A 14,274-nucleotide genomic window follows, 5' to 3' on the forward strand; every position below is an offset into this window, starting at 1 on the left:
CTGCTTGGCCTCTGCTGGGATCAGACAGAACCGTCTGTGGGTTAGACAAGAGGAGGTGAGCACATGGACACTTGCTTCTTTTCAGTGGCAGGAGTTAAAGAGTTATTGTTTCATTCAACCTTTATTTATACAGGTTAGTCTCACTGAACCTCGAGGACTCATTTATAAGAGAGACCTGTTTTAAACAAAGAATGATGACAACAGTGGACAATCATAAAAAATATATATAAGTTGAAAAATAAATATACAATTTATAATAAGGCGGCGAGCAGAGTGAATTTTCTAACATTAAAAGCTAAAGGGAGAAAGGTTGTCTTTATAATTGGCTTCTGTAGAAAGTTTATGAACAGTTAATATCTTACTTGATTTAGACCGTTTCTTAGGATCTGTGTATTTTGAGTACCTTTTGGTTGTTTTGTGCTTAAGACCAAGTTTGTGTTTCCTTTTGTTTATTCAATTCAGTTCGATTTATTTATATAGCGCCAAGTCACAACAGAAGTCATCCCAGGACACTGAACAGAAACATTTATATAGTAGTTCCTTGCTACTTCACGGACTCACTCTATAACGGTTTGTTAAAGTACAGTACTGTACCTTTTTATTAAAAATAAAATAAAATAAATCACCTCCATTTTGTAGTTTTCTTTCATTAAACCTTCACTGTTTTGCCAGTATAAAGAACTATGTTACCCAGAAGCCACCAGTTCAATTCCCAGAAGTCAACACTGCTTCCAACAGCTGCTTGCTGCAAATGGAGGGAAAGTTTTGTAACCAAAGTCAGAAGTAACAATAATAAGCTCACAGAACTGGCAGGAGGAGAATGTCAAATAATTCTGATGCTGAACTCATCCTTCAAGTTGTATCTTCACTGATGAGTAGCTGGGCTGCAGTTGATCCAGAATCAGTGTGACCCAGATCCTGGGAGCTGCAGGGAACAGACAGCTGCAGGCTTCAGCCTGGTTCTGGTGGCACAATGCTGGTCTGGACCGGGCCAGAGGTGGTGAATTAAATTCTGGGCAGCCTTGCTCTTGGAGCAGCAGTGATGGGTTTCAGTCATGCTGCACTGGGACTTTTTTCATCAATTGGGTCGGACCGGAATCGAGCCACTCATGTTCTGCAGAGCCCTTGTAAGTAAAATTTTGTAGCTAATGTACATATACGTACTGTATGTTGTTAAAATTAGTAGGTTTAAGAGTTTAGAGGACTGATTGTGGGCTTCGTTGCTGCAGGATAGGTCTGCAGACATGAACCAAGTCGGAATACCACAGAGTTGGACCCAAGCCAGAGCTGTTGCTGTTCTGCAGAGCTAGTAAGTAAAATTTAGTAACTTATGTTGTTAAGATGACGTAGGTTAAAGAGTTTAGAACATTTCAAGAGTGTGGAAAGGGTTTCTAAAGCCTTAATATAAAGTTTACTGTACTTGAACTTTGTAGGTTAGAAGTAAGATTTTGAATTCTATTCTGAATTTGACAGGGAGCCAGTGGAGAGAAGTTTACTTTTATGTAGTTCACTTTCCCAAAGTTATGTCCATGATCAGTTTTTTATTGTCCCGTGTGGTTTCTGTCACTCCATTTTTTCAGCTTAGTCGTCCTCAGGTGTTCTCTGCTTCTGCCACGCCCACTCTCACCTGTTCCTATTTGTTATCACTCGAGTGTTAATTATTTAGTTTATCAGTCCCGCTCTGTTTATTCCTGCTGTCTCTGTTCCTCCAGTAGTGGAGCTTTATGCCAGTCCAGGTTTCTTTTTGTGCCCATTGGTGACTCGTCAGCTTTCTAAGTTTGTTCTGTTGCCACTTCAACTTTTGTTTTTTGTTAATAAATATTTTAGCTTCTCCTTCCAGCTCCTTCTGTTAGATTCAAACCCTCCTGCCACTGCGACAACCTTGTTATTTCGAGGAACAGAGGGCCCTGATTGTAATATTCCAGGATTTTTTTTTCCTTCATGCGTTTTTTCTTTATAAAAACATTTGTCGAGATGACAAGTAAAATAAATTAAAAAAAAGAAGTGCTGAAATATGCATTGTTCCTGTAGGTGAGATTCTGCACATCAAAACACAGAGAACATTCTGAGCATGGAGAAATAATGTAAAAAAAATATTGTAGCTTGTTTTTATTTTGTCCGTTTTTTTTTTTTTTTTCTTTTAAATTGTTTATGGCTTTTTCTGTGAATACTTTACTGTACTATGTTGTCATTTCTAAAGAATTGTATTTTAAAATCTCCACTTTGTAAAGTGTATCTATCATTAATTTCTCATCTAAAATACAGCATGCATGTGGATGAGAGGTGTAACCACAGAGGAAAGTGTCATCTTTAAGAAAATATCTGCCACTGTGGACAAGGACTAGTTCAGAGCAGAGCATGGTCTTTGCATAAGATAATTATTGACACAGAATTATGACTCAGACAGAAAACTTTACTAAACAATATTTCAACCATATAGCAAACTGAAATATGTTAAGCACGACCTGTTAGAGTAACTACTTGATGCAGAAGTGTCTTCAAGACCTGACCTTTTATTTGAGTTTCCATCAAACTGTTAATTCTTCTAACGGGTTCTGTGCTTCATATACAACACGGTTAGGAAACAGACGGACCGTAGACTTTTATGAAAATAATCACCTAACTCAAAACTGATGGCAATCTGAAGGTTTACTGTAGTCTTTGTGCAAATGTCCTGATGCATGCTCAATAATCCAGATAGATGCTGTAAATCTAACAGGTCAGGTCCTCTGGACATATCGATTCTTTGTTGAAATGTTTAGTCTTTTGTCCGAAAGACTCCTGAAGTCTTCTTCATCAGTCTGAGGAGCGACAATAAACTCAGTTTTAAAAGCACCTTCACATAGTGGGTCAACCAGTTTGATGGTGCTAAGATTGGTTTCTGGAGTCCACCCTGTCCCGAGAGGAGTCCTGAGAAGGTGGACAGAGATGATGTGAAGGTGCTTTTAAGACTGAGTTTGATGTGGCTCCTTGGACTGATGAAGTCTTTTGGATGAAAGACGAAATGTTTCAAGAAGTAACCATCCAGAGGACCTGACTTAATTTTGTTGGATTTTTTTTTATTGTTATTATTGAGCATGTGCTTTAATGTTTAGCTAGTTGTTTTAGAACCTCGACTCTACACCAAAACCTTGACTCAAACTAACTGTTAGCTCATCTGTCTAGTCAGAAATGAACTTTATTTACAACAGGTAAGATATTTATCATTGATTGATTTTTCCTCAGAATCTCATTTCATAAACTTTGAAAAAAAATAGAAATTTCCTGTTGATGCTATGACACAAAAGTGATAGAAATTGGTTTTAATAGTACGTCTCCCAAGTAACCAGTTTTGTAAACAAGTACAAACCAACACTCAAAGTCCAATCTGTTCCTGAGCTGAACTAAGATCACGCTGGTTTGTTTTCCTCTGCCCCTCCAGAACAAGCCTGGTAGTATTTTAACAACAAAACCCCAGGATCAGTGTTTGAGTGGACAGTGCCAAGAAGAAACGACGTCGGACGGCTTTCAGTCTTTTACATGCTTACGCCCCTAAGCCCGGTCTCAGGCTCGAGTTTCCACCCAAAGCCATGCTGAGGGCCTCAGCTGGAATTGTTCATTATCTGGTGGATGGGGCTGAACAATCCTGCGAGAGACTTGATAGGCTTTAGGAGACAGCTAATGCACTGATCCCAAATGTATCTTTTAACTCATCACTGCATCGCCGTTCCTTCGAGCCTTAGAGAGACACTCGTGTCCCGGCCAGACTTGTGCATGTCACAACAAATGCGAGGCGGCTGCTCATTGGAGAGAAAGCTCAGTTACTCTCATCTGCACGTCACTCTCCGAGTTCAAAGGAAAATTGACTGACTTTTCAATCTGGGTCTTGTTTTCTTTTGTAATGTTCTGTAAAATATCAAGCCGCACAAAACGACATGAGATTGAGTGAGATTATCATCCACTGAACAGCTGCTATCTTATCTAACACTTTAACGTAAAACTGCAACCTAATGTTTATTAAATAAAGATATGAACATCAGTATGGAAAAGGTGCCTAAAATAATGCTTATTGCTTATCTTTTTCTAATTATAGTGCTTATTATTTCTGCTAATGGTCATTCATATTGAGTCTAATAACAACTGGCTCATTTTTTGTTTCTACCTTTAAAAAAGCAATGTTTTTTTTAATGTAACAGAAATGAAATTTTACTTCTCTGGATGGCGATTTTGAATGTAAAGAGCGATTTAATTTAGTTAAATGTAGTGTGCAAAACTCTGCAAAGTCTCACTCAACGTAGTGCGTCCACATTTTTGAAAATCCCAAACAACACTTGGTTTTTAAAAAGGTACACTTGTACTCCAACAATGTAAATCCAACAATTTACTTCTCACAGCTGCTCTGCTCTCACTCAAACATTTTTTATTTCCTGTGAGAACTCAACTTAGCTGATTTTAAAACTTTGAATACTTCCGTAGAGGTAAATTCTGTATTTTTGTCAAACACTTCGAATAAATATGTGAATCTGTGAGCTGCTTTTAGTTTTATTATACAAAATTGATCTGTAATGCTGCAGTTATTTAGCGGATTTTGCTATCAAACTTACAATACTTTTATTTTATAAAGCACTTTTTGAAATACACGTGCATCGGAAAAACAACAACAAGGTTTAAGAGAAAGAAAATTATGGAACTTTCAAAGATTACCAACATTTATAATAAAACATATTTGAAGAAATGTTGAATGGTGTCAATGGCGTTACTGATCAAAATTCAAACATATCTTTTTTTTTTGTTCAAAGCTCAATAATTATTTAGAAATAATTTTGTTATAATCCAAGATGAAAAACTGCAGAGATTTTGATGTAAAAACTAAAACACGTGTAAAGTGAACCAAGATTTAAAGAAAAGTTAAAGCTGCCACGAGTGGCTTCGTGGAGTAGTCATGGTAACCACACACCTGTGTCTCTGACACCGCTTATTATTAAGCAGGCTGACTGAAATGCAGACTAGAAAGTAAGCCTCAAACAGTTACTGTTTGAATACTTCAAGTTGTACTGGATAAACGTCTTGAACCATAAGTGGCAGAAGCCTTGGGTCATCACATGTGTCAATAACATGTCTGAAATGTGTTATGTAGGAGATGTGCAAGTTAAGTTCCCTTTCTTCCAGCTTTAGAGAGAATATCCAGAGCTCAGCTTCAATGGTAATATCACTAAAATTAGAAACATCTTATCTAAAAATGATGCAGAAAAACTGGTCCATGCATTTTTCACGTCTAGACTGGACTATTGCAATGGTTTATTATCTGGGTGTCCAAATACTTCTTTAAAAAGTCTTCATTTGATCCAAAATGCTGCTGCCAGAGTCTTAACTGGAGTAACTGGGAGAGATCATCTGTCTCCAGTTTTAGTTTCTCTCCATTGGTTCCCTGTCAAATCCAGAATTGAATTCAAAATATTTATTCTAACCTACAAAGCTCTCAACAACCTAGCTCCATCTTATATTATAGATCTTATTGTTCCATATTTTCCTAACAGTTCGCTATTGGACTGCAGGCTTACTTGCGGTTCCTAGAGTTTCCAAAACAGAATGTGTGGAAGATCCTTTAGTTATCAGGCTCCTCTCTTGTGGAACCAACTTCCAGTTTCTGTCCGTCAGGTTGACACATTGTCCAGTTTTAAGACTGGACTTAAGACTTTCTTTTTTTGATAAATCCTATAGTTAGGGTTGACTTGTTATGCTGCCTTAAGTTTAGACTACTGGAGGACAAATTGACCTCATTTCCTTAAATTAATTGTTAAAACTGAATAGTTTTCATTTGATACTATTTCTATCTTAACGTGATTCTCGACCTGCCATTGTATATTTGTTCCTACCAAACCCAGCTGGTCATAGCAGATGACCGCTTGTCCTGAGCCTGGTTCTACTAAAAGTTTCTTCCTCATGAGAGAGTTTTTCCTTTCCACTGTCGCCTTCATGCTTGCTCAAGATGGAGTTAAATTCAAAGCAGTCTGCTCCTTAGATAAATAGTCTTAAATTATATGAATGTTTCTGTTCAGTGCCCTGAGACGACTTCTGTTGTGACTTGGTGCTGTATAAATAAACTGAATTGAATTAAATTGAAGTGAATAGAAGTCAACTACAGGCGAATGTGCTCACTTTATGGAAGTCTAATACAAAACCTGAAGTCCTACAGCAATGTAAAACACACTGGGTAAAAGAAGACAAAATGATGTATGTTTTGATAATAACATTTATGAAAACATATACTGTATATTTAATATTCAGACCAGCAGATGCAATACCAGCGCAAAGACCCTCATGATAGACCCACTCATCCATGGACCGTTCACTCCTTCCATCAGGCAGAAGGTTGTGCAGCCTTCAAGTCCAGACAAGGACGTGGAACATCTTCTTCACTGAAGCTACGAGGCTCATCAACTGCACGCCTTAAATTGTCATCATGAACTTTTGGTTATTTGTTTATTCTATCTATTTCAGACTGGTCAGATAAATATGTTTTATTGTCTCATGTCTCAAACATGATGGATGATAAATTAACCCGATTCTAATTCTGAAAAGGGGACCGAAATAAATAAAGTTAAATTATTTGACTATTTCTATTTAAAAAGATACATTTCAATGTTTACTGTTGATGTCAGAAACGTTAAAGTTTTCTCACAAAGCTGGAGAGGATACAAGGCAAATAGTTATATTTCTAATGCCCTTGTTCAGGTTGCAGAGAAAATGTGTTGTTTTGTTTTTGAAGAACCAAGTCAAAAGCTGATTTAGATAGGTGAAGACTTGCACAAAAGTAGCCCTTGTGAGATGGTAGTACTTTTGAAACTAACTTTAAAACTTTTAAAAAGGCTCGATCACAAAATGTTTTTGATTGGTTGAGTATTCCCAACAGTCCCAACGCCAACCCATTAGAAACGTGGAAATGAAAGAACCCAGGCAGCAGCCACCATGTACTATATATGAGTTTGTGCATATGTGTGCTTCTGTGTGTGTGTGTGTGTGTGTGTGTGTGTGTGTGTGTGTGTGTGTGTGTGCGTGCGTGTGTGTGTGTGTGTGTGTGTGTGTGTGTGTGTGTGTGTGTGTGTGCTGTGACAGAATCAACGGTCAAAGCTTAATTCTTGCAGATTCTGGTATTTCCCAGCCGGAGTCACCTCTCCTCGCTCCTGTAGTGCCACAGAAGGCTGAACGTGAACATTTGTGCCATCATATTTTATTTCAAGTCTATTCAGAAAGACATTTCCACCAAGTCTTCAGTAAATCTTGTTTTTCCAAAATGTTAACTGCAGTGAAACGTTCTGATTTGGTTTGATTTGAACGTCATTCCCGGAGCCAAAGCTGCCGCCTGCCCAGCTGCAACAGTTCAGCAGCTGAGGAGAAGTGGCACATGTCAGCAGAGTTAATTTACCTCATCTACCCTGAACCTCCGACCTTAGTGGAAACACAACAAACCAGGGCTCAAAGAAACAGTAAAGGTTCAGGCTAATTAAGTTCCAGAAGAAAATGGTTCAGGGTAGATGAGTTGAAACAGTCTAGGCACTCACGTCATTAACTTTTCACTATCAGAACCTGTCCGAGGATTTATGAGTCTGAAGCTTTCTGTTTAATTAGTCGACATAATAATATATGACCACAGAAAACCACAGAAGCAGAAAAAGCTCAGCCACGAGTCGTGTTTTAGCACAGGGGACAATTTTCTATCAAAAGACACTCAGATGGACATTCTCCATGTCTTTATACGATTAGTCATTAGCAAACAGTGCCAAATGAGATGACCTTTCCTGAGTTCGAAGTTGCTCCACAATAGCCCGTCCCGAAGCCACCGTTGGGTTGCCTTTTTGTAACAGACCATGTTACGTCTTTGGGGAAGGTTAAAGTAAAAGGGCATTCATTTCCCTATAGATTGCATGGGGAATTGAGGTCTGCTCAATCAATACAAACCAAATCAGTGCTGGTCAATAGAAATCAAAAGAAAACGGTCAGTTCTCCAGCGACGGATACAAAAAAACCAGAGTGATGAACATCAGAAAACAAAGCAGTGACAGAGGCCTGGTGGTGCTCTGTCAAACATCTGTATTTTCTATTTCAGGCCTTTGTTTCCCCCAAAGTGAGTCACACTCAGGCTATGTGCCATTGTGGCATTTCTTCTCATGGCAGCAAAAGAAATATCTCTATTTGTGTCTTTTAGTCCCAGACCGAAGCAGAAATTTTACCATCTGTGGTTGGAAGGACGGGGTGCATGTGTGCAGATGTTTCTATGATATTAAGCCACTTGAGAAGGGTTTACAAAGTAGCAACAATAAGAGTGTATTTGGGTTTCTGTGGGACCTTAACTAAAACACACAGGTCATAAATGTGGGGATGCGGGTGCAATAGTGGGGAACCAATAGCCTTCCTGCATCTGGTTTTCATTCTAAAGAGGATGTGTGTTTTGAATTAAAATTGTCACTGATTCCTCTCTCTCTCTCTCTCTCTCTCTCTCTCTCTGCTTAAAAAAACTGTAGCTTCAGCACGGAATATGCGCATTAATTAAATACAACATTTTCCTCACCTTTCCGAGATAAAAATGGTATCAGTAATAAAATATGCATTGAGCTCTCACATGCTTTGAATCAATTCTCCAGTGAAAGTTTGGAGAAAATCAAAAAGCTCTCTGAGAGATGAATTATACAGCGAGTGACATCTCTCTCCACACAGACAGAGAGGCAGCGTGTTGTGATATCGCATTGTTTCCACCTTGCTGACTTTCTGACATCTTTGTGGGGTTCGGGGCAGACAGAGAGGGAGACCTCAGAAACCAGCGTCCCCAGTGAGGCGCATTCTGCTTCACGCTCCGCCGCCTCCTGCCACCGCCCGCTGTTATTATGCTGTCAGCACGTTTAATTCTGAGAATCTGCGAGGCACGTGCAGCAGCTAGCAAACAACAACGGCACGGACAGGGACGCACATACACTTGTCTAACTCGTGCAAATTAAGTGACAGTCCCGAGCTTGGAAATAGGAGGCAGGTGTGCACGATTGCAGTGCACTGAAATCATGAAGAGCAAAATCAAATCAATGCCGCTTTGTGGAAAAATAACAAAACAACAAGACATAAACCCAAAGGGAAGCACTTTAAAGATTAAAGACTCTGGCTGTGAACTTTAAAGGATCCACTGAGCCTCTCCTCTTCTGCAGCTTCAAGCTCAGTCTGGTCTACGAGAGGTTTTTGAGGGTCTGACCTCGTCTGGGAGCCAGGAGCTTAGGCTCTCCTTTCCAGGGGCAAGGGAGACTAATCTTTTCTCAGCGGCCAAAGAGAGCTTAAACCTGGAAAAAGAAGCTGAGGTCTTAACATGAACCCTTTGCTATACCTCTTCTTTTCCTCACTTGTGTTTGTGCTGAGGATTAACAGCGCAGAACACCGGAATCAGAATAAATTAAAACGTTTTTGTCAAAGGACTTTAATTTCTTAAGGAAAACGTTGACGGACGTAGCTCACAACAGCATTTTCACCATGCCTCATCAGTCCCACTTTATAATTAAAGACCTAAACGTCCTTGAAACAATACCTATCACCCACCCACCCCCCCATGCCACACTTTAAAAGTCTATTATTTTGTTGAGAAATGACAACGTTAACGCAGGTCAGTTAGTTGTGGAAGCCATCTTTAAAAAGTTCAACTCCAGCATTTGTAGACATCCATCCATTATCTTTTACCTGCTTCTTCCTTTTTGGGTCACGGGGGTCACCGGTACCCATGTCCATCACTGTGCGAGGAGTGGGGTACACCCTGAACAGGTCGCAAGTCTATCACAGGGACATGTAGAGACAAACAACCATTCACTCTCACTCACACCTAGAGACAATTTAGAGTTACCAATCAGCCTAACATGCATGTTTTTGGTCTGTGGGAGGAAACCAGAGTACCTGAAGAAAACCCATGCATGCACAGAGAGAACATGCAAACTCCACCCAGAAAGGCCCCCCAGACCGGGATTTGAACCAGGGACCTGCATGCTGAGAGGCAGCAGCTCTACCAGTGGCGCCACCGTGCTGCTTGTAGACATACAGCCAATCTTTATTTTCTGAGTGTCTCACTAAGGATTCGAGGACTCAAGGTTCTTTATTGTCATTCTCATCACATGTAGTACATGAGGTGGAACGAAATTGTGTACTCACGGTCCCAGTTACATCCAACAATAGCAAAAATATAAAGTGTAAAAAGAAACAGTAAATAAGGATCTAAGATATCGACTAAGATATATACTAAACGAAAGCCCAATGGTACGCTAAAACTGGAGTTCCCAAACTTTTCCATGCCCTGAACCCCAAACAGCATTGGCTTCTGGTCGAGGCCCCCCTTGCAAACCCACAAACAATGCTACAAAATATGTAAAGAAACATCAACTTTTAGATTGTTTTAACTTTTATTCACTATATTCAATTAATTTGTACAGCTGCTGAGCATAAAAATGTTATTAACTAAAATGTTTTAAACACTGTATTATATTCCCACTGAAAAACACAACTTTTCAACAAACTGTTGACCAGAAGAACAAAACTAAAGAAATCTAACCTCTTTCTCAAGCGTGTTTATCTGCACATGACAGATACAGATTGCCCCAGTGTGCAATTATTATTATTACTTTTTTTAATTTTTGCTTTTTTTATCTTCTTCTCTCCAGCTTTCTGAGGGCCCCTTAGTGCCCCCTGGTGGCCCCCAAAACACTGCGCTAAAATATCAAAGATACATGCTAGTCACTAGTACTGCAAAACAATACACCGAACACACCGAACAACTGCAGGATGATTCTCATAGGTTCTGTTTGGCTATGATTTACACGCTAACGCGAGCGAAGTCGGGCACGGAGCCGACCCCAAACTAACATAAACTGTGATTTATTCAAAGCATGCAACAAAAATACAGAAACAAGGCACTAAAAGTGAAAATGAAATAAATCTACAGCAGCATGGTCCTACTGGCAGAGTGGTTCTGATTAAAATCCATGCAGTAATAATGAGTTGTTTTGGTAACAGACAGACCTACAGGTCACTTGTAGGTAATCTGGTTGAAGGAGGACGTAATGGAAAACTCTTTTTGTCTGAATGTCAGTTTGACTTTGACAAATTATCAGAGGCTTGATGGATGCAACTCTGAGGCGGCAGCCACACAGCCATATATTGCAATTACACACCTGCACGCAAGGCAGTAGCTGATCCACGGCACAGCAAATGATCCGTGCACAGCTGAACGGCGCTGCTAAATGAATCGGAAAATAGTCCCACTTTACAGCGTAGATGGGAGCGATGGAGAGGCAGGGAGTGAGAAGGCGGCAGAAAGAGACGGACATACGAGAGAGATACGAGAGTTCATCGTCAAGACAGAACAGGATTAATATTTATCTGAAGATGCGTTTTCCATTGCGGTGTTTGTTAATCCCAGCATAATGCAGGATGCATATGAGTGTCGCCACATGTTAAAGGCTTTTTTTTAACCACTGGTAATAAATTTTATTTTCTTTACCCCAGCTGGATGGTAACAACCTGCGTTTTAAAATTTCCTCTACACTAAAACACCGGCTACAACCTGCGTTAGCTGTCTATTAAACGCCAAGCGAAGTGCTTTATGCTGAGGTTGCAGCCAAGAAAGAGATGATTTCTGAAGAGCAGCAGGCTCCGACTGGGGGGGTTGAAAAGAAAACAAAAGGAATGCAGGGTGGGGAGAGAGGGAGTGGGACAGAGAGACGAGATGGGGGTGGGTGAGTGATGTCTATGTTAAGCTGCTCTCAGCAGCAGCAAGGGTGCTATATTTTCCCTAATTTCACAACCTTTTAAGTGTAACGTGTTCTTCAGGAGCCGAGCGTGAATGGCACACTGGTGAAATTTTACACCATGGGAAAGATAGTCAGCTGTCGGCTCACTCTGAGCTCCCAGCTCAGAGTAAAGCTCTTCATCTTTCCCCCCCTCTCTCTTTTCATTCGACTTCTTATACAAAAAAGGTCTCGGTTTTCCTTTTGAGAAAACACATGAGGACAATACCTGCTATGTGAACAAGGACGTTCTGAAGCAGCAGTCTAATAAGTGCTCATTTCAGCCATTCATGACGTGACATGATGATTTATGCAGCCGCACGGCCTCCGTCAGACTCAGATTGAAACTATAATATATGTTGTCCTCACAAAAGGTCATTATTTAACGTCATTTAACTCCACATTTAAGTCAGCTGTGAAAGGTGCAGGAGTAAAATCTGTTCAACACACATCTATGCACACACACATGCTCACTCACCTAGACAATTGTGCCCATCGTGAGCCAAGCGGAAGCCATCATAGCATGTGCACCTGTAATTTCCTGGGATGTTCATACACTCATGGACACAACCACCATTGTAGTCATTTACACACTCGTCGATATCTGCAAAGAAAACACAAAGAACATGTAAGTGTGATGCATAATAAATATTAATCTGCAAACAGGAGGTTTTATTAGCATTTAAAATACTTACAGGATTAACACATAATCCTTTTAATAGTTGGCTTGCAAGGCAGCTGCATTAGTGCAAGATTCATAAAAATGTCTTTTTCAACATTTAGTTAGTTTGTAGCCAAATCACCTCAGGTTGTCATAAATGCTTTAACAAAGGGTGCTCACAAGTGTTTTTCTGATTATATAGCATCAAATATCAAAATTGATGATCATTATAACATTATTTAAATGGCACTCTGCAAATTCACAAAGGCTGGACAAAAAAAAGTAAAAAAATTCATAAATCTAATCTTATAAATTCTGGAGTAAACTCTTCCAAATGCACCATTTGATAAAACTCAAGATATATTTTTAATGTTTGATTCCATACTTCATAATGAGTACCTTTACATATCAGAATAGAATAAAACTCGTGTTGATGAGGATGATGTTTTTGTTCTTTTATTGGCAGTTTCATTTTTAAACCAACTTCCTTCACTCATTTTAAATTTATGACTGATTATAGTTCTATTTGCAGACAAACAACAGAAAGTTAAAAGCATCAAGAAGTCTTGTAGAAAAAAGACGAAACATTTTGACAAAGAAGAATTCGTCCTGAGGACCTGACTTAACCTTGCTAGATTTTTCGACCTGGATTATGGAGCATGAATCAGGATATTACAAATTAGTTGTTAAAAATAGCTTTTTAGGTGTTTTTTCCCTTTCTTAAAATATTGTGTTTGTGAAATTGAAGATGAAAACGGTGAATTATTTCAAAGCAGAGGACAAACTGCTCACATGATTGATCACCCCTCAACACTTGTTCCAGAGAAATATGGTCTAGACTATTTTAAAGGACAGCTTAGTGAAAACGCAAACACAATTTCAAAACCCTCTTTTTTTCATTTTGCCATATATGGACCAGGTATGTGGTTTTGTTTCCCAATATCTTTAAAGTTGTTACTTCAGCACCTGCAAAAGCTCAGTGGCAGTACCATGTTCTAGTAATCTTGAAGTTGCGGGTTCGAGCCCAGATTGTGTCAGATAGGGCATCTGGCGTAAAACAAATTGCCAAATTCAAGTTCACTCGCTGTGGCAACCGGTGAAGAAGGGAGCGGCTGAAATAAACTTTTTTTAAAGTTGTTACTTCTAATTAGCAACAGCCAAACTGACTCTGGTTGTGTGTTGACACCTTGTGATGAGAAAGCAACTTGGCTTTTTTTGTATCAAATCTGGAAATCCATTGTACTTTTCTGTGTCAACAACACAACAAATGTTTGATTTTGGTTTTTTTTAAGAACTAAACAGAATATGAGCAAAGTTTGTGGTTCGTGCAGCCCTCTGCTAAGACTGCTACGTAGATACTTTTCCTTTTCCAGTTCCCTACAAAGACTTCTAAAATGATTCAGAGAATAAAAATGCCTGGAGGTTACATCCATCCAATTTATCTTGTACATGTAAGAATATAAAACAAAACTTCAACCTGTTTTTATCAGAAGCCCAGCAGACAAAAACAAGTGTGGCTACACACAGGTCACAGATCATAACAGAGTTAAAGAAAGAAGGAAGGACACGTTCATAAAAATACTGAACAACATATGACAATACTCCACAATGACTGACTGACTGACTGACTGACTGACTGACTGACTGACTGACTGACTGACATAGATAGATAGATAGATAGATAGATAGATAGATAGATAGATAGATAGATAGATAGATAGATAGATAGATAGATAGATAGATAGATAGATAGATAGATAGATAGATAGATAGATAGATAGATAGATAGATAGATAGATAGATAGATAGATAGATAGATAGATAGAT

General features: G+C 39.2%; 1 protein-coding gene across 1 annotated transcript in view; it reads right to left on the reverse strand.

Moving 5' to 3' along the window:
• The window catches only part of scube3 (signal peptide, CUB domain, EGF-like 3), a 163,736-nt gene that overhangs the window by 95,332 nt on the left and 54,130 nt on the right, over positions 1-14,274 (reverse strand). The window contains exon 3 of the mRNA XM_037684755.1: positions 12,265-12,390. Within this exon, the coding sequence (XP_037540683.1) occupies positions 12,265-12,390 (126 nt within the window). The remainder of the gene's footprint in view (positions 1-12,264; positions 12,391-14,274) is intronic.

The sequence above is a fragment of the Nematolebias whitei genome, chromosome 11, assembly GCF_014905685.2.
Source record: "Nematolebias whitei isolate Nwh7 chromosome 11, NemWhi1, whole genome shotgun sequence".
NCBI classification, from domain to species: Eukaryota; Metazoa; Chordata; class Actinopteri; order Cyprinodontiformes; family Rivulidae; genus Nematolebias; species Nematolebias whitei.